The following is a 20,772-nucleotide window of genomic DNA, read 5'->3' on the forward strand; positions in this document are numbered from 1 at the left end:
AAAAAAAAAAGGAGTTGACTGGTTTTGTGCAGCCCTTTTGTGCTACAACACACTTGTGTTTGTGTTGAGGATAATAGCTTTACCACATAAGGGCTCATCATTTCCCTGAAATAAGGAGGCAGCTGTAAAGGTGCCCAAATTTGGTTTACAGGGAGTGTGTTAGCATAGAACCAAAGAACTTAAATCATTCAAGGTTTATCAAGATAATGTAATATGTACACACGTTCATGATTCACTGTGAAAGGGTTGTAAAGAAACCACCAGTTCTCCTCAGGTATACCAGAATACATCACTCATTGTGCTTCATTAACTGATGGAATAGATATCTTGTATTGTTTTTCTTCCTGAATGTGGGTTTTGAAGGAATCGCTGTCTGCTGAAACCTCCTGCAGGTATATTTTCTCTGCATTTGTTTTTTGTTGACTATAAAAGATAATTTAGGCTGACTCAACTTCGAACGCGCATTTTGGATGTTTAGATTTTTAAAGAGACAAAGCTGAGGTTCACACTTTGTTCTCAGTTAAGCTGGTAAACCTCTCTCCGGCAAAAAGAAACAACGGCATATAATAAGTTCCAGGGGAGCACTCTTTGTGGGTGGTTTTAGGAACGGCAGCGTGAGTCCTCACTGCATTTTATCTGGATTTACCTTGATTATGGATGAAAATGATTTAAGGAAATGTTTGAAGAGAGCATGTAACAACTTATTTTTAACTTCTTTTCAGTTGATTTTCTCACTTATCAAACCGTAAACTCAACTTGAGGTGAAATAATTTGATCCTGTTGATTGACAGAAAACTAATCAGCAATTATATTGATGATCTCTTAATCATTAAAGTAATTTCTTGAATGCCAAATATTCCCTAATTACAGCTCTAAATTGTGAGGATTTGTGAGGACTTAAATGGAAAAATTATTTTTGAAAGAAAAGTCTTGACTTATGTGGTCAACATACATTATTTTATAATTACAAGAAAACAAATCTCATTCACGTATTCAGAAAGTCAAACTGACGTTTTGAAAGCATTTTAATATAAAATAGTCATCAGCCTTTTTCACAGTAGACATTTTGACATGTTGCAGTCGGAAAAACACAAGTTTAATATAACAGAACAACGTTTTTAGTAACGCCTGTGCTTTACCTACCATGACAAGTCAAAATGTCTACTGTGAAAAAGAGCAGATGGGGCCTAAAAAGTCCCATGTTCACTGCACATCAGTTGGTTTTAGCTATTTGATTATTTGCACATTTGTTAGGAATTTTTCTATCACTGAAAGATAATATCAACTACAAGATCCTGCATCTTTAGATCACTTTGTGGCCGTGCCTTGTAGACAGACCCTGTGTCAAACTCTGTTTTAAAGATCTTTATTATGTTGTCCTTATGTGAACCTGCAGATAAGGGAGTGTTTGCTGACGAGGCATTAGTACCACATAAAAGGGAAATTTAAACAAAGACATGACAGATATCGTAGAGCATCAACAGAAAAAAAAAAAAGAATAACCTACTAACCCGGAGTACAAAGCACCCTTTCAGCTGAACTAGACTGTCCCGCGTGACACCGCATCACATCTCCTCCACTGGGACACCAGAGAAAAGGGGAAAAAGCTGATGTGTTTGACACTAAATTTAAGACAATCAGTGCGTCTTCCTCACAACATATTCCTCAAATACCGGACAGAAACATATTACCGTAGGTGTTAAGATGGCAATACTGCTGACTCATATGTGAATCATGAGAGACAAACATAACATGTGGCTTTATTTATGGCTGCTCAGCATACACACCTGCATTCAGTGAAAGAGTTGGCATCCTCACTAGTGTCTCACATAGCCTCTAGATTCTATAAACCCAGATCATTGCAACAGTTTCAATGCTGAGGAGCAAGCACAAGTATTCATGTCAGCTATTCACAAGTTAAAAAGCACAGACGTTAACCCTAACCTTAACCCTGACTCACACAGTAATTATCTTCAACCCTCAGCCCTGCAAGATTCATCCACACAAAATGTTAAAAATCCCCATTCCCTGAGGTGTGTAATATAAAACTGCCAAGCATTGATGTTCAAGTCTAGGCAAGATCACGGTTTAATTCACACCTTTCTCCTTGGGGCAAAAGAAAAACACAACTTAAAAAAATGTAAGATATCTGGACCCGTCTCAAAACAATCTTCAACAAGCCATGAATGAATCCGTCTGTAGGAGTTAAATAAATCCTTTAATAGAGATGAATCAACTGATGAGAAGAGCTGAATCACAATCTGAGTCGACCCTAGTAACAAGGAGTAGCCAAGTAACATTGCTTTGAACCCCTCCTTAAAGTCCACAAAAAAATCTTCAACTATTTTACTTCCTTTGAGCACTAACTGTGAGAAACAGTTCAGCTGGATCAACTGTCTCCTTTTAATCCCACTAACACTCCTCTCGAAAAAAAGGTTTTTACTATTTCCTATTTTCATGTATGATATTATTATTGACACTATTATTATTCATATTATAAATATATATATACATATATTATATTATATATATATTATATATGAGAATAAAAAAAAATATATATATATATATAAAAATATATATATATATATATAAATATATATATATATACAAATATATATACACACAAATATATATATATATATATATATATATATATATATATATATATACACACACTGTATTTTCTTTTTAAATTCTAGTTTGAATTTTTGTTTGAAAAAAATTGAAAGTTAAAAAGAAGTATTGTTCCATCACATCAGCCACTTACAGAATTTTATATGTATAACTTTTCCAAAACAACACAAGAAAGATGATGAAGCCTTGTGGTTGCGATTTAGGTATAAAACAACAACGGAATATGGGTTTAAAAATTGGGATTTGTGCTGTAACGTATCAAATCACCAACGACTACAGTTCCCAAGATCCTTTTCGGTACCACGTAATCAGATTCTGCCCAATCGCTGACTTTGGAGGTTTACTTTGAGCCGCAAAAATAGGGAAAACAGGAAGTTCTCACGTCGCGTTCACCGTTTAGTATCTCAGTTATCGTTTTCGAGAAAAGTCCCTCGGTTGCTCTCTACGTATTGACAACGCGTCCATCAACACGTGTGGTTCAGTATTAGTGTTAGTGTTGTTTTTACGTTCGTCGATGAGACGCTATGTGACTAGCTAGTTAATTAACGTGACTGTAGGTTATATACAGAAGATCCACGAGTCCACGTTTCCCCGATGGAGGTCACTCCTAAAGCAGCCAAATTAAAACCTGTGTGTTATTCACCTCGTCACTCAGCGGAGTCAAGCCCCTGTGAGTACAAAGAGGAAAAGGTGGGTTGAAGTGCAATTGTGCTTGCGTGTTACTAGTCAGGCAACTAGTAACATGAACGTCAACATACAACGTTATACTGAATTGAAATTGATGAAACATCTGCTACTATCACACTGTGTGTCATCCATGCACTGACATCTCCGCAGCATCACCAGCAGCTGAGCTCCTCACTGAAGGAGAGGCTGAAGAGATCGAGGCGCTCCTTCACCTCGCCCTTCTTCTCTGTGGCCAAACGCCTTTGTGTTGATGACAAGGAGGAGGAGGGTGGCCAACAAGTTTCAGCAGAGACGGTTAATAACCCTCCGCTGATCGTGCCCGATGTTGATGTAAACAGAAATGAGGAGAAACCAGGGAGTGAACGGTTTTCTGGACCCATTCCCAAACCAACACATCCTCCCTCTAAAGACTTTACACAACAACGAGACCAGCTGAGGAAGGAGGTTAAAGACAAGATGGAGACTCTGCGCAGGCTCAAGATGGTTCAAATGTACAGGAACAAGGTACCGGCGACATTCAACCTGTCTGGGTTTGCTCCTAACATGAACGTTTCGATTTATTTTGCTTAACTTGACTGAAAGTGGTAATTTTATACGACTTATTCCCCGTCTCTCTCTCCCTAGAATGATTTAACACAGCTCCAGACCTTGATTGACAAGTGGAGGAGCTGTGCTCAGGCTGCACTGTATGAGCTCCAGTCAGATGTCATCGGAGAAGGACAGAAGGCCAGCCTGTCGGGGCTCATTGACCTCTTTGGTCTGGAGGATGGCATCCTGCACTTTGACCGCACAGAAGACGACTTCACTACCTAAAAATACATGTTTTAACACCATCACATGAGAGTTAACTGTTTTATTTGTTGCTACGTTTACTTGGTGTAAATAAGAGTGTGTTATCTGTTGACAAGACGGCCTTGTTCAGTTGTATTTCAGCTGATCCATTGAAGGAAAGTTCTTCATCCTGAGACGCTCGACTTTGGCCCAGAGGAAAGCCATTTCATCCCCCTGCGCTCTGGCAAGGTCCTCCAAGTTCTTCCTGTGAAGGATTTCCTGGTAGCGCTCCTCTGTTTTAGCTGCCTGGTTTTCCTCTGAAGCTAAACACCAAACAGTTCACGTTGTCAGTCAGAAGAGGCTCTAAAAATCTCCCTTTGCAATGAGCTGAAATGTTTGTTTTCTTACCTGTTGCTTCACAGATGTGTGTCCTCTCTGCCACAGTCACAGTCATATCAGGCAGCTGCTGTTCCACAGTCGCGTTCTTCTCAGCTTTCTCTGCTGCCTGCCTGTTCAGCTGCTCAATGGTTTTAATGCGCTGCTCCACACTTTTTAAATGAGTCTAAAAGGAGGACATAATGTCTGTTAATTTAACAGTCAGTTAATGGAAAGTACACAATGCAGACATGATTGATGAGATGAAATTGTTACTTTTTTTTGTTACCTTTTCCTGAAAAGCAATAGTTATCTCTAGAATGGAAACTTGTTTAGACACACGTCCGTCTAGATCTGTCTCGTTGAGATGCTGGAAAGAAAGAAAAGGAAATAACCGACTTGAATAAAGTGACTGAAAAAGCAAAAAGAACGTGATTTTTTTTTATTCAGTGTCTACTCTAGTTCTTTTACCTCTGGCAAAAAATGGTTTATCGTAAAATGTTATGGATCATTCAGGATGGATTTGATTATATTCAAAGTATTTCCCTCTCGAGGTTTCAGGGAGCTAAACAATGAGAGGAAGCTGCACGCTACGCCACAGTAGAGCTAACCTGAAACCTTTGGCAGAGGAAACATCCAGGCCTGAAGACATGTTTACTGTGTGCTACACTCATCGACTCATTGACAATAAGATGATGGGTGACTCATTTGTTCTTTATGTATTTTTTCATTGCTCAACCACCTTATTATTTTTCTATATCACAAAATGAAAAAACTTGTGTTTTATAATGTGTATGAAGGGGTTAACGGATTTCAACGGGGAACAAAGTATCTGTCGGATTTTGTTGTCCGTCTTTGATTAAACTGCCTGTTCATGTAGTATATCCACCTTTTGGGTTTAACAGTTTTAAAAAACAAAAAGAAGAAAGAGACAGGGTGGGGAGCATGCGTGAATACGATGTGTCTGTGTCAACAAAACGTCATCCATCTGTACTTGGGGGATGGTAACAATTTTCTGCTCGCATAACATGTGAAGCTGCCAAAACCAAAATACCTGCCTTGATATCAACGACTGAGGTTTGGCCAGAAATGCTGACGGGGTTAAAGTGTCAACATAAATGCCGACACGCCATTTTCATTTCGAGCAGATGCTGAACTTTTTGAAAACATCTGACATAATTCCCATGAATTATGTGCAAGGTAAAGTCTATCTACTATCCAGTAGCATTGTTCCTCCTAAAATGTTACTTTGTGCATATTTCCTTATTGAGGCCAAGACACTATTTGAGAATAAAAGATATCCCGGTCCTTGAGAAAAGCTTTAAAAAATAAAGAGTACTGCATCACAATGTTTCAGTATCCCGATATCACTCACATCCTGTTGCTCCTCAGAGAGTCGTAACATCTGGATGTCCCTTGCCTTGGTGTTGAGGTCCTCTATCTGCATCCTCATCATCCTGTGCTCCCACTGCAGCTGGATGACGCCCTTACGGAAGTCTTTGCAGTTCACCATGGAAGCTATCTTCTGCTCTCCCAGTGTCTGATCATAGAGATGATAATCATTTGACAGACACAGACATTTATCACCAATGTATCTGACCGACACTTGAAATTATTGTATTTAAGTATTGTAATTAAGTACAAAGCATATATGCAATCATGACCCCTTGTGTATATACAGTAGATCTATCATAAGAGAATGAATTGCTTATCCTTGTTTTGCAATAAGAGTGTCTGTGTGTCCAGTGGTGTAGGCTGACCCTGATGGTTCTGTTGAGTTTCTCCACCACACTTCTGTTGGAAAGTACAGAGTCGGTGTAGTCAGCAGTCAGGTCTGTGGTGGACACCTCCACCTGGCCCTGTTTGAGCAGGACCTGGACCATGATGTCCGTCAGGAAACGGTTCTTCTCCCTGTGCAGACTAGAAGGGAGCAGGATGACAAAAAACAAAAAAAAAAGCACGAGAGGATCACTCTTCCATAGAGACATAGAACAAATCTACTTTTGAATATGTGTGTGTGTGTGTGTGTATATATATATATATATATATATATATATATATATATATATACACACATATACATATATAGAGAATGAGACATATTCTCAAATTTAAGACTTGACTAAATTAAGACTTGAAAGTCATACCTTTCAAGTCCGTCAGAGAGATTTTTAATTTCCTGTTGAGCGGCGCTATCCTCATCTCTCCTCTTCTGAAGGAACGCCTGCATCTCAGCAAGAGTCAAAGCTTTAACTTTTACCTGAAAAGGAGGTGTCAAACCGTGAGTGGACAATTCCACACATGATAGTGATAAGATCAATTCATTAGTGCAATTAAAACAATTTCAGTTTGTAAACAGACCATGAAATGTTACAGTAATTGAATGTTTGTAGTGTGAGAAACCTCGGAAAGTATTTTAGTGGACTAGCAATGCTCGTCTGTATTTCCAATCTTTAACCCATGTCCTCACAGTTACCTTTTGCTCACTCTCTACTTTTGTTCTGCGGACAAGACAAAACCTCTCCCAGATTTGTAGTTTCACGCCTTCTGGTACATTATCCAGAGCGTCCAGCTCATCCATGGCCTTCAGCATTTTGCCGAGTGCATCGGGAGCCAGAGAACTGCACAGACGCCGCTCTTTAAACAGGTTGGAGTTGTTGTCGGCCTGGGTCCTCATCTTTTGAACCCTGAGGCATAAAAGACAGTGTGCAGCAACTGAGCAGGTAATTTACAAAGTGCATTGTGGACATCAAGGTAAGCAAGTATTACAAACCTGGGTCGACACTTGAATAACTTATAAAGGCGATCAACCACATGGCCTTGCACATCAAAGAACTCCTTTCTGAACTCTTTGTCAAGAACCTTAGGAGAAATGGATGGACATTATGTATGTGCGCCATCACTTACTGCCCAAATTATTTCAGTATTTTACCAGCTGGCTTACTTTGTCCTCAGCTACAGCGCTGTCATAGGACTCGTGAAACAACTCTAGTTCTTCTTCACGTCTCTTGACCTCCTCCCTAATTTCCTCCTGTCAGACAAATACAGGTCAATAAGACGAAAGCAGCAATTAAGATAAATGGTCTCTGACAGCCTTAAAATGAGCAGGTTAGTGCTTGCAGAACACACCTGACTGATGGAAAGATATTATACTAGAAATTTGGAAGAACATCGCTGCCGTTCACTCAGGTATGTCACAAATAACAGAAACTGAATCTGGTAATCATAAATTCCTTCAGCATTACTGTCTATGAGTTTTCTGACCCTGTATGCCAACGTTTCGTCAAGTCTGAGCTTGAGCTCCAGCTCTCGATTTCTCATCTCGTCTTCTACGAGGACTGAATACACAAGATAAGTAATCTTGAGCTCTTCCTGTAAAATACATCAAAAACAACATTAAACAGGATTTTTTTTTTTAAGGTGCCACATCCGCGAGATATCATATATCATGATTATCTTAATGAGGGAACCACAATGAGAACAGAGGGCCCTTCAGACTGTGTGAGGACAATGAGAAAAAGGAAACAAAGGAATCAATGTGATTCAGATTGACTTCATGTGTTCGTGTTATGAGTACATGTGTCACATACATGTACTGCATGTGTGTGTGGGTAGGCTCACCTGATAAATAGCCATTTCACATTTCACTTTCTTCTCAAACAGCTTTGTCAAAGTTTCATCGAACCTTTCGGTTGCATCCCTTTTAGATGCCTGTAGTTTTTTCATTTCAGTTTCCATTGACTGCAATTACAGAGTTCACAGGTGATTTGTATTGATCACTGATCAGAGGCTTATCATATTACTTTTTTTCACATTTATATAATACCTTTTTGTATTTCTCCTTCTCCTCACTGAGGTCTTTGGTTTTCTTTTCGTACTCTTTATAGACTTTTTTCTCCTCCTCGCTCCACTGAATGCCAGGTTTGGTCAAAACAAACTCAGGCGGAGGTATTTCCTGCGGTTTTAATTCAAAAGAAACTATGTGCACTTCATGCTGATTTGTCTAATCCAACTGACACTTCCTAGAAAAATATTCATGTAAAAAAAAAAGACATAATATGCCTAAAGCGCGAGATTTCTTGTGTAAGTATTAAGTATTTAATTTTGGGTGCAGTGAGAGTGTTTTGTGTACGTCATAAGAAATGACTGCAGGAGGGAGGGAAGAGTTTTCTTCTACTCTTTCTACCCCAGAAAGTCAAAACATGTTTTATGTTAACTCTTGCATACTCTGTGATTTATATAGGTAACAAATCATCATTTAATAATGAAATAAAAATTCAAGAAACTAACTTTAAATTAGGGTTGCTACTAACAAATAGCTTCATAGATTGTGTATTCTATCAAATGTTAGAAAACTGCAAAATAAAACGCCCATCATAGTTGCCAACAGCCCAAGAAGAGGTCTTGTTTTATTGCGCCAATAGTTTAAAAAAAACCCAAAGATTAGCTTATGTCATATATGACAAAGAAAGTCATCAAATCCTCCCAGTAAAGAAGCTGAAACCAGAGAATGTTTGCCATTGTTGCTTTAAAAATGACTAAAACAATTAATTAATTATCAAAATAGTTGCCTATTATCTGCCAACTGACTAGATGCTCAAAAGAAAAAAAATATATACAACTTGTTTATTATTTTATATGACTGAGATCAATCGATTACATCATGAATGCCGAAACAAAAATTTGAATATTTTGACCCACCATTTTCAAGATGTCCTCTTTTTTTAATTCACGCACTCCATCCATCATGTCATCGAGAGCCCTGTCTCTGACATTATCCTCCTGCAATAGAAAGATCAATCAATATGAAGGAACTGAACTACTTACATTTATGAATTTCTGTGTAATACTGTACATCACATCAACATATAATATTCATATATTTAATTTATTTTTGAAATAAAGTAAAGCACTGTTAAATTTACTCTTACTGTTGCCAATAATAATCCTAGAAGCACTTTCCATAGATGGAAGTATTTAAAGAATTTGTAAATAGCAACAAACAAGAGTTGCAAAACAAAAACACATTTATTGTTGCCGCATACTCTGGCAGCCAAACGTTTTTGCTCTTCCAACTTCTTCCTCTCCTCCTCCATTTTCTGTTCTGGGGTGAGGTACTTTTCTGCTGTTATCTGTAAGTGGGACAAAAGTGCATATCTCTCTGTGAAAAAGCATCTCATGCGATGAAGACCCCACAATACTATTTTACATTTCAGTAAGAAAAACAAACAAACCACTAAGTGGCTCAACATGTACTATTTGTTTGTTGAACTTAATGTGAACTGTTTAGATCTCAAGGAGGTGAGTAACCTCAGAGTCAGTGAGCAGCCTCTCTGGCTGCTCGCTGGTGGTCAGGCCGGGCTCCCACAGCTCCTCGCTCACGTCCAGCTCCAGCATGATCTCCCTGATCTGTCTGTTCCCATACTTCACACGGTTCAGCTCCTGCACCTTTTGCTGGTACGCGACCTCAAAGTCAGCGTTGAAAGCCGTCTTGATGCGATAAATCACATCCTGTATTCGGAGTTAAGTGAAATTCAGCAAAGAAAAAAAATTGCAATTTTGATCATAATATCATGATATTTAAGTGCTCTTTATTTCATTTTCTATTTCTATTGTTTTTGGGGGTGTTTTTAATACTCTTTGGGAGAAGTATTTTGCATTATAAAAGGCTTTATTATCACACTTTCACTGAGTTCCCACCTGCAGCAGAATTATCTGGTTGATCCTCTGTTCTGTGGTTTGCAGGCACAACTGATCGTAAATAGAAGGATTTGAACATCCTAACTGAGCGGAGCAACTTCCCGTTACAGCAGCACTCTCTGTGTCGTGGCCTTCCTCCCCCTGCTCTTCCTCCTTCACACGGATTGTGTTGGAGCTTTTCTTTAAACTGCTCTGCTGCAGCTGAAAGGTGGGGACAAATGCATTGAATGAGAGGGCTGAAATAAATGTTGAGGGTAGAATCTGTAGCCACAAGATTCTATCTCTCTAACTCTCTAACAACTTTATCTCAAGAATATTGCAGTGAAGGAAGCTATCCTAACAACTATCTCTTAGCCACACAGCCATAAATCTAGAGAAATTTCAACAGTGGCGGACTGGCACATATTCAAGCATTTGAAAAAGTTACAGCAGTGAAAGGTCAGACGTAGGACTGTGATTCAAAGCATCAAATTATTTTCCAGATGTAAACCTGCACGGTGCCTTTCTGTTTCACATTACAAACAGTAAATATATCATCTAATCTATTCTAACTCATCACACGTGCTTCTCAATACGGCGTTACGTTAACAAGAATCTAAACCACAGAATGCTCGGGCCTGTGGGCCAGTTCAGCTTACGGTACAAGCAGCCATTTCAATCTTCCTCATGTTGTGAACCCTGTGAAGGTCCTCCACCTCTTTGTCGGTTCGTTCTTTCAGAGGATAGTTCTTCACCTGTTGTTCTGAGTAAAAGGCCTGTGGCAGACAGCCAGAAGGGATTTAGATTTTTTAGTACAGATCATACAATCCTGTGATAATTAAGAAATGCAACACTTCTCTGAGCTTGTTCCTCGGCCATCTTACCTTAACGGCTTTGCCTTTGACTTTCACGGAATCCCAGCATTCTCTTCTTAGGACATCACAGAGGTAACGCTTTGCTAAACTCTCCAACTCGATTTCATTTCTCACCTACAATGTGACTGCGTTAAGAATCTCTTCCATCATCATTGATCTCTACCGTCATTGAGTTCATGTTTGTGTGTGTGTGCATTACCCGAGTAACTTCCTGCTCCACCGTGGCCTCCAGTCTCCTCTGCTCCTCAACATCCAGGTTGAACTCTTGTTGTTCCAGACGCTCAATATCTGGGAGGTTCTCATTTTCGCACATCATCTCCTGGATCTGCAACACGGATTAAACGGTTTAGTCATCATATTGTTTGTTAGACAAACTTTTTGTGAATTGTTTCGTAACTGTGCAATTATCTTTAATATAACCCAAACCCTAAATACTGGATTGGACTGTTAATACATTACTACAAATATAACTTGGTTTTTTTTTACTTTTTCATGATGGACTTAGAGCATACAGTATTTGTATATCCTAGAAAACAATTCAAATGGAAATTAAAATGGTAGAACATTCAAAATAGGTCAAATGTTCTTGAGACAGACCTGATGATGCTTTGAAATACCATTGGATCACTTGGCATGGTTTGATAGTAGAGTATTTATTTATGTATTATTCAATTTAGTTCAATATGTATTTATTAACGGAATTCCACATACAGATTTTATCCTTTAGCTTATGATTGCTTTAGCTTTTTTTACTGTGTGTGTATGTGTCGCCCTGGTAGTGAGCTGCGGCGCGTAGTTACAGGGATGGTTCTCATTGAATTGAAAAGCACTTATCGAACATGTTTAATGATATAGTATTTAGGCTTACATGGACTGTGAGATGTTGTTTAATGTTTTTCATGACATGTTTCCTGCTAAAGAACCTGTGAGTTTCCTCTTAAGTGAAGATTTAAATGAACAAATATGTAATAAAACTCACTTACATCGTCACGTAACTCTTTGATGGTTTTCCTCAGGTTTTTCTTTGTCTCAGAATATTGCTCATTGTCTTCTTTTATAACCTGTTCAAAATATACAGATGGAAAACAAATGAGATATTTATTGAATATTAGTTAGTATTAAAGTGTGTACACTTATGTCAACTCACAACACTTTCCCATCTTCCTACAGTAAGTAAACCTGACTTGCAAACAAACAGCATGTTAATTCATTTTACAACATGGGGAAAAAATATTACTTATATTCCCCAGAACACGCGAGTCAGTTTAGATAGCATGTCGTAGCATAAAAGCAGGCTTGAAATTGCCTCTACCCGTTTTCCCATGTGTGAATGTCGATGAGGTGTAAAACCCACAATTCAAAGCCTGCCACACCTTCGGTATCAATTTATTGTTATCAAGAAGCTTTGTCAGGTGACAAAGTACTGCACATTTGTTTACAAATGCTTATCTGCTTTACAGCTCCATATCACTTGCTAATTGGTTTACTCCTAACTCTATAATACGTGGCGATAAATCAAGCTGTTGCACAGACAAACTGTGCCAAAAGCAACACAGCTAGATACCTCACAGAGGTGCAAAGGACACTTTCGAAATTCTCCAATTCTCCACCTGCAACGGCTGAAGTACCTTAACATAGTTATCCACATCTTATGCCACAACCACAACCATGAAGGCATGTTAAGTCACTGACCGCCACTCGCCTGCTTTCCAGCCAGGTGGGGTGTGAAGGTGGTGCAGACAGCAGGCTGTTATAACTCTCATCCTGCTCCGTCACATCCACAGTATCTGCTCCACTGCTGACCTACAGAGTGGTAACACATAAATAACGCACAGATACAGATAAATAAAAACATTTGCTTTGACACATTGCTTAACCTTTAATCTATTAATGAACGAGGGCTTTGCATGTATAATAAATTACATTTAATATCTATGGTTTTGTGTAATATTCATACCAGATTTATACCACGATGCTTTCATTAAGACCACAAAGTGCTCAGCTGTTTATCGCTGAAACAGCTCAGAAACAAACAATTCATATTTATCATTACTGCCTCACACTTTTATCACCTACAGCACCAACATAATCTGCTGCCTAGTAAAGTCTGTCATACAATGTACTTGTTGAAACTGTTTTAGGGAGGCATTGATTCAATTTCATAACTGTTATGGAGGTTGTAGTTTGTGTTGTGTTGTACTGAGAGGCGTTCATATTTTTTTTTCCCCAACACATAAAACATTCAGTATAAGTGAACAACATACCTTTCCTGAAGGTACAATTGTATAGCAGGGCTGTTGTATGAGACTGCATTAGTTTTAGCACGTGAGTGTATGTTCTGCAATTGCAGTGAACTGTTCGGAGTTCCAAAGGCAACAAACATCATCATAGTCAGTACACTGTTATGTAGTAGCCTACTAATTTACTGCTAAAACAGAATAGAATATAATTTACCTCAATTTCCTCTGGTTTTACTGTCCCTTGGCCCCACTCAGGCAAGTCAATGAGGATGGGATTCTCAGTATTGAATATGGTCTTCAAGAAATGATTCATAGACTGACTGTGCTTAGTAGCTTCATTCACCTTACCAGCATCCGTGCCTTTAATTCTGTATGGAGCCGTGGAAAACACAAGGTATACACAATAAGAGAGCAGATATATGAAGATAATGATGGCCAGTTGATCCATAAATCCAAATAAAATTTGAAATGAAATGTTATATGATCTTTCAAAAAAAAAAAATCATGCTGTCTATACATGGAATAAAGTGAATTGTAGAGTTCAAGGTCTTAATAATTAATTTCACATTAAGTAGCCAGTTTTTGTTTGTAATATAACCATGAATAATCAAGTGTAAGAGTAGAATAATCGTAACGGCTAAGGCTGACAATGTTCTACACTCTTATTATCTACAAATCCCAGTAAAACTTTTTAGGTGTGTCACAGTTAAATGAGTTTGTCTCTCTATAATTTCAGACTTCCCTACCTCACCTGTGGCACAGCACACCAAGCCCATTTGTTTCTACTGAAGACATACATTTTTGAAAAGTATGTGGTTTCATTTTTTAAAAAGGTTTTGAAGCTATTTCATAAAACTCTTGTTTTGTGAATGTTACTCAAACACGAGTAAGTTGTGCTTTAATGGAGGACTATTTTCAGCTGTGCTATTTGGTACACTGGTGAGTATTCATGTCAGCAGGAGCGTGTATACGGGATTGACTCAAAATACAGTAAATCACAGTGCCCGTGTTGTTTATACCAAAGGAGCAGGTCAGAGATGTGTAAAGCTGCGACTCATTGATGTGTTTTCAATAGTTTTTGGACAAAATTGATCTTCATGGCACAGAGGAATGAGCTATATATTGTAAGGCTTTGGCTACAGAGACACTACTTGTACTTTTCAATTAATTGTTGGCTTTGGTCTTTTCATGGGATTTGTAAAAAAAAAAAAAAAAAATCCAATTTCTGGAAGATTAAAATAGTTTTTCTACAAGTAGAATCTGCTATGGAAAAGGAAAAGATCTTTGAACTTCAGAACAAAAGCGTGCGGGTGCGAGCGGAGGAGACGGACGAGGAATGTGATCCTATTCAGTAGTGAGAGTCAGCTGTGAAATTTATTGGATCTTTGTTTTCCTTCAGATTATGATCAAGATCCCCCTTGACCCACCACTTCAGTTGTATCTATTTTACTTTCCTTGAGGCCAACGCTAAGAGAGGAAAAATACAGTTTAAAATGCACTCTATCAAACTGCATAAGAGCGGCATCAGGACTGCGAGCAACAGTTCCCTCTGCTGTTCACAGCTGTGCATTATGTAAGCATGACAGGCTGCTTGCTGGTTTACCTGAGATCAGTGCACACAAGAGAGCCGTCGTTAAAGCCAGCAGTGAGGAGTGTCTGGCTGTCTGCAGAAAAAGTCACGCTCCAAACTCCACCCAGACGGCATGAATGACATTGCAGTTCAATGTGCCGCTCCTATAGGTGCGTCAACAGCATTGTAATACACAGATAATGGAAACAAGATTCAAACATTTACAAGTAGCAATTAAAACTAAATAAAAGGAGCTTCTACCATGGAAGCCGTTTCTCGGATAAGTAGGAGGCCATCTCGGCCCACGGAAGCCAGCCATGACTGATGAGGAGACAGACTGAGAGAGGCGGGGCCCAGAGGGTGACCCCTCACTTCCTGCTCTGGTTTGAGCTGGACCAGCTGTTCACTGGAGAGACCGTCTGTGTCCTGGGCAGAATAATCAGGGTTCAGGATAATGTGTTGATGACTGGCAAAGTAAAATAGTAGTTTACTATAATTGAATCAATGATATTTCAGGTGGATGAAGACATCATAATAATCTGTCACATTAGGCAGCAGTGAACCTGGGGAAGCTTAAATCGCTGAAGAGTTTTCCTCTTTTGGCAGTAAGCAAAGACCTCATTGAGTCCCAGAACACAGGATTCCAGAGGATGAGGCACTTTGTATCTGGACACTTTGAGAACGAGAGTAGACAGACAACCCTGTCGGTCTACGCAATCTGGACCTGCAGGTCAGCAAAGGCACATCATCAATGTGTTAAAAATAATTGGAATTGGAAACAGTCAAAGCTTATTACCAAAGTCATTGTCATTGGTGTTTTTACGTGTCATGTAGACAGCACCTTAAAATACATTACAGACATATTTTTAGTTCTATAACTCTGATTTAACCAGTGTGAGGCACAATGCTCTTCTGCAGCCACACGTTAGATCTAATGTTTGCACTTTCCTCTCGAGACCCGTCTGTCTCGTGGTCTTTCTTACTCAACAGGCTGCATAAACTTTGGGTGTGGTTTTGTAAACCGCTCGGTCATTTTTTCCTCTCTTTTAAACAGTGTGTTAGTGACAACATGTCTAAACAATTGGATAAAAATGTCCAGTTGAGTACTATTAATGGGTTATGCTAATGTCTCTGGCTGTGGTTGTCTCTTCGAAAACAAACTGTAGTCCACTGTCAGAGCATTCCCATGGATGAATTATGAGACTCCCAGCCTTAAACTTAACACTAAGAACAAAAGGCAAGAGAAAGTATCGCTATTATTGACTGCTGACGCTCTCCTTACTGACAGGAGATGATTCATTAACCACCGGTTGCAAAGTAAATTATTATCTTATGTTCAATGTTCCATCGTTCATATTTGATACTGTCCCCACCAGATAGAGGTAGAAGCCCCTGAACCTAATCAAAGCTCTATTATCAACAGCTCTCTCTCTCCTCTGTACCAGATTATTTTATGAGGGTCAACCAGTGCTGACTTAAAAAACAACTTCTGACCCATATCCAAAATTCCCCTAATTAAAAAACAGTATATATATATATATTTAGGGAATGAATCCACTACATCAGTGCTGTACCTGAAAGGTCCCTGGTAGGCAAAGAGAGCACTGTGAGCTCCTGTCCTGTGCACAGTGCAAGAACTTTCACCTGCTCACTGGCTCTGATACACTGAGTGGAAAGTGACAAAACAGGTCCGGGAACAACTGGAAAATCAAATGACAAAAGGATGCAGGTGAGCTTGATCTCGCTTCTAGTTGAAGTGTTACAGTAATAGGACAATTACTTTCTACATAGTATAGATACATTCTAAGATAAAATGATAAAACTAACATGTCCAATCAACAAAATAAGGAGTATCTACCTGTGTATCCTATGACTGAAAATGTCTTTGATGGCCTTGCGTCTAGTACATAGATATATGAATCTGAGGCACCTGTGAGAAGGTAGTGCCCCTCTTGATCAAAACTGTAAAAGCACAAACACACACACACACACACACACACACACACACACACACACACACACACACACACACACACACACACACACACACACACACACACACACACACACGCTGATATACAGTATATAAACACAATAATAATAATTTAATTTGCTGACTAGAACGGGAGGAGCAGTTGTCGTCTCAGGGTTTTATGGGTAGAGATAACTCCTGCCTCTACTTCGTAAATGTATGATGTGTATAATACTGTGTTAGTGTTAAACTGAAGCTCTGTGGCATCACTGGGATAGGAGATGCTTACACCAGTTGATCCACAGGAGTGTGGTAAAGATGAACCTGGTGCACCAGGCGAGGTTGCTGCTCCCTGTTCAGGTCAATGAAGAGGACATTTCCTGAAGCCGTTCCAACAGCTGCGTATTGTGCAATAGGACAGCAGGCCAGACTTGTCACCTAATTAGACACAGATTACAAGCTTAAACTTTACTTCTATTCTGTTTAATTTCCCTCTTACATTTTCAGAACAGGTGTAATAATGCGGCACCGCTGATATGTTCTGAATTTTCATATGTTGTGACTCTAACCTCAGCTTGAAGAGACAGGGAACCAAGACAAACGCCATCTGCAGACCACAGCTGCAGTGCTCCAGAATCCCTCACCGACTGCAATCAGCACAAAAACACAAACATCCCCACTGACCTAAGACACATTGACCCAAATGACACATGCCATCATGAGACACTGTCATTCTTGAGTAAGACAACTGATTTACCACACAGATGTTTTTGTCAGTGTGTGACAAAGCCGCTGCCACAAAGTTGCCACTGAGAACATCCGGGAGCTTCACAATTTCGTCAGATGAGTTGAACACATAGATTTGACCCTGAAATACAAAAAGCCTGTTATGTTCTAATCATCTATTTTCTTTTCTCTCAGTTACATGTCATTATCTACATTATATCATGTGACTTTATGTACAATAAGCCACAGTGATGTATAATTTAAGTACTTACTGTATCAGACAAAATAAGTAATGTTTCATAGTCAGGGGAGTACATCACAGTTGTGACAGGTCCTTCTAACTAAGAATATTTCAAAATAAAAGTCAAGGCACCGTATGCAAGACATTCTTTGACTCCCCATTGATTTCCTCCTGTCTGACTTCTGGAGGGAGACTGTTACGTTAAAAGACGCCAGAGTTTAATTTAAAGTTTTGATTACTCTTATGTAACCTCCTCAATCCGGCGATGACTTGGCATTATTTAGCCTTTGTCATAAAGCTAACAGTACAGGTTTGTTAAAGGAGTGTATTGCACTGAGTCCAAACAGACACCAACTCCTATTTAACTTGAGTAATTATCTGTACCACTGAATGTAATTATTATTATTTAATTAAATAGCACGTGACTTTATGTACAATAAGCCACACTGAGGTACAATTTAAGTACTTACTGTATTAGACGACAAAAGCAATGTTTCATAGTCAGGGGAGTACATCACAGTTGTGACAGGTTCTTCTAATTGCCACGTTTGTGTGATGTTGATCTGAGTCGCTTTGATTTGCAGACAGTGCACCACACCCTCCTGTGAAACATACATTTTAAGGTGCTTTTAAATTTGAGAAATTGAGAATTCCTGATGGCTGAAATTGCAAATCACATCACAGATTAGCAGAAGAGTTTTGAATGTGTCATACTCAGTGAGCAGATGTTAATGGATGCGTGGGCCAGTACCTTTCCTACAGCAATCAAACCATTCCGGTCAAGGGTTAAACCAAGGAAGTTGCTCTGTCTGAGTTCAAGGATGGCATCAGCAGCTGAACAAAAGTGAAACACAAATCAGATGTAAATTGTCTTTTCTGTTGCAGAATAAAATAAGGCAATACAATGACGATTAAAATATCTGCCACGTGCCATGTGTGTATTTGTTTACTTGTGGGGTTGAAGATGACTGAGACAGAGAGGCTCTCTGGGTCAACAAGGAGCAGAAAGCCTTCCACACAGCCCACATAAAGCTCTGATGTGGGTGTCCAGCAGACGGCACAAGGAGTTAGTCTGGCTTTGGTGCAGAGTTTAGTCTGCGTAAACACAGGTGGAGTTGTGTAACAGTCTTTGTTTTTGTGCAAACATATCAAAAAATGTGGTGAAAGTGTATTGGATTTGTGTATTTGTGTATAAATGACAATACCACAATGCGTTCTGCCTTGTCTCCCTTGAGCCCTGAGATAGCTGATGGAGGCATCTCAAGACCGAAATAGGGCAGTTTGTCACTGACGGTATGAGAGGTGAGCACCAATCTCTCAACAAAGAAGCCATCATTTGCTGGAAGCTCTATCACACTGCAATGCAACAAATATGGCAAATATCAGTCTCCATTGCACTTGCTGCTTATTGAACATAAAGCAATAAAAACACAGGTAATGTATGTTAATTTATCAGTTACATCACATGCAATGCTACCACACCCAGGTCTGCTTCACCTTGGTTTTAGGACATGAAAGCTGGCACTCTTCTCAATAGTCCAGAAAGTGAGGGACGTGCTGCCCAAAGCACAGAGCTGGAGCCAATTCAGAGGGTTGAACACCAAAGAAGTGACATCCTGCCCAGCGTGTGGTTGTGTACAAATGGGCTCAGCGTTTTCCCAGTTCCTGCATCACAGTCATAATCACAGTAACAGAGCTGCTCAGACCTAAATAAACATAAATGAAAAATCTGGAATACACGATATATAAAGTGGTGTGCTGCTTCTTTCAATGGCTTACCACACTGTTATGGTATGATCTGGCAGAGATGAACAACAGCCCAAATAAGGACCACCAGTACTTAATGTAAGAGATGTGTAGTCCAGTTGTGCTGCGCCTAGAAGAAAGAAAATAGCATAAATGTAGGATGGATGCATACATACAAACAAACAAACATTAAGAACGCAACACATCTTGGAAGAAAATTACAGTTAAATCATGAATAAAAACATCACCTTCCAGTTGAAATTTTATTTAATTTGCATAGATTTAGCTAATGATCTCTGCTGGGACACAATATCTTACCTTTTAGTTCATTCTTCAACTGTAACTCGGGGAAAATGTACACAAATATAGACGGGGAGAGCTTTTCCTCAGAGAAAGCAAAAGTCCCATTGTTGCCATTGGCCGTCAATGCACCAACTCCTTTTCCAGGACTCTGGAGCACATTTAGCTTTTTTGTCTCCAGGTTGAGGAAACAGATATTATTCCCACATGTGTAGCAAACTGTTTCATTATCGACAAACTCGATACTCTTGTTTGTAAAGCCTCGTATCCACCTAGAGGGAGTAAAACAGAGGATATGCAACATGGGGTTGAGATAAAACTGTGATAAAAACGATACATTATTAAAATAGATATGTGTATTTATAGCAGCAACATACCTGACTTCTAAACTTCCAATGCCATCCATTGTATGGCAACAATAAAACTACACACGGTGAAATTAAACCCTTTTTTTCCCCATCAACACAACCGACAAACAAACAGCCAAGTCGTAACGTACACCTGGCAACCAGTAAACTTCTTCTTCTTCTTCGTCTTCTTCTTCTTCTTCTTCTTCTTCTTCTTCTGTTTTTACGGCGGTTGGCATCCAGTTTATTGGTGCATTAGCGCCACCTTCTGCTCAAGAGTGTGGAGCAGCCAATAGACTTTCTCAATAGACAATCTTTCCAAAATAAAATAAAATAAAATAAAATAAAATAAAATAAAATAAAATAAAATAAAATAAAATAAAATAAAATAAAATAAAAATAATACCACACTAACCTATATTTTCTCCTCCATGTTTTACACTCTAGACATATCAAATCCTAGCCTCTGACCCTTGTGCCATGTCATTCCTTTAAGGAAGCTAACAGCACCCTAACCTGTTCTGCCGCACCTATGCTCAGCACCAGAAGTCTCCTAGGCAACTACCCTGTCATGCTATTGGCTGATGCTCTAGCTGACACGCCCTT

At 39.1% G+C, this 20,772-nt stretch overlaps 2 protein-coding genes across 2 annotated transcripts; one reads left to right on the top strand and one right to left on the bottom strand.

Moving 5' to 3' along the window:
* Positions 1-2,856: 2,856 nt before the first annotated feature.
* sfr1 (SWI5-dependent homologous recombination repair protein 1) lies at positions 2,857-4,148 on the top strand. The gene is made up of 3 exons (XM_068721053.1): positions 2,857-3,327; positions 3,475-3,828; positions 3,949-4,148. The coding sequence occupies exons 1-3, from the start codon at positions 3,232-3,234 to the stop codon at positions 4,135-4,137; spliced, it is 639 nt and encodes a 212-aa protein (XP_068577154.1). The 5' UTR covers positions 2,857-3,231; the 3' UTR covers positions 4,138-4,148.
* A 94-nt stretch (positions 4,149-4,242) lies between these two features.
* Positions 4,243-20,373, bottom strand: cfap43 (cilia and flagella associated protein 43). Its single transcript, XM_068721044.1, has 38 exons — positions 20,197-20,373; positions 19,838-20,091; positions 19,553-19,649; positions 19,271-19,438; positions 18,979-19,129; positions 18,724-18,868; positions 18,525-18,607; positions 18,244-18,375; positions 17,564-17,674; positions 17,376-17,453; positions 17,096-17,244; positions 16,693-16,796; positions 16,409-16,534; positions 15,398-15,558; positions 15,096-15,260; positions 14,868-14,998; positions 13,479-13,632; positions 12,717-12,827; positions 12,008-12,085; positions 11,224-11,349; positions 11,034-11,138; positions 10,809-10,925; positions 10,171-10,371; positions 9,781-9,981; positions 9,516-9,602; positions 9,172-9,252; positions 8,297-8,425; positions 8,092-8,211; positions 7,735-7,842; positions 7,415-7,501; positions 7,244-7,332; positions 6,947-7,157; positions 6,618-6,730; positions 6,231-6,390; positions 5,846-6,010; positions 4,760-4,840; positions 4,504-4,657; positions 4,243-4,418 (listed from the first exon to the last, which is right to left on the bottom strand). Exons 1-38 carry the CDS (start codon positions 20,223-20,225, stop codon positions 4,243-4,245), a joined length of 4,938 nt encoding a protein of 1,645 aa, XP_068577145.1. The 5' UTR covers positions 20,226-20,373.
* Between the last annotated feature and the right edge of the window lie 399 nt (positions 20,374-20,772).

Source organism: Cebidichthys violaceus, unplaced genomic scaffold (genome assembly GCF_023349555.1).
Source record: "Cebidichthys violaceus isolate CVI_PGR_0920_01 unplaced genomic scaffold, fCebVio1.0.p SCAF_10, whole genome shotgun sequence".
In the NCBI taxonomy this organism is placed as follows: Eukaryota; Metazoa; Chordata; class Actinopteri; order Perciformes; family Stichaeidae; genus Cebidichthys; species Cebidichthys violaceus.

Excerpts from the sequence above, each read along its gene's own strand:
- sfr1 (XM_068721053.1), top strand. The coding sequence starts at position 3,232 with ATGGAGGTCACTCCTAAAGCAGCCAAATTAAAACCTGTGTGTTATTCA. Across the intron at positions 3,328-3,474 it reads GTGAGTACAAAGAGGAAAAG|CATCACCAGCAGCTGAGCTC; the intron begins GTGGGTTGAAGT and ends ACATCTCCGCAG. Across the intron at positions 3,829-3,948 it reads TTCAAATGTACAGGAACAAG|AATGATTTAACACAGCTCCA; the intron begins GTACCGGCGACA and ends CTCTCTCCCTAG.
- cfap43 (XM_068721044.1), bottom strand. The coding sequence starts at position 20,225 with ATGGATGGCATTGGAAGTTTAGAAGTCAG. Across the intron at positions 19,650-19,837 it reads GTTGAAGAATGAACTAAAAG|GCGCAGCACAACTGGACTAC; the intron begins GTAAGATATTGT and ends TCTTTCTTCTAG. Across the intron at positions 13,633-14,867 it reads CTTGTGTGCACTGATCTCAG|AATTAAAGGCACGGATGCTG; the intron begins GTAAACCAGCAA and ends GGCTCCATACAG.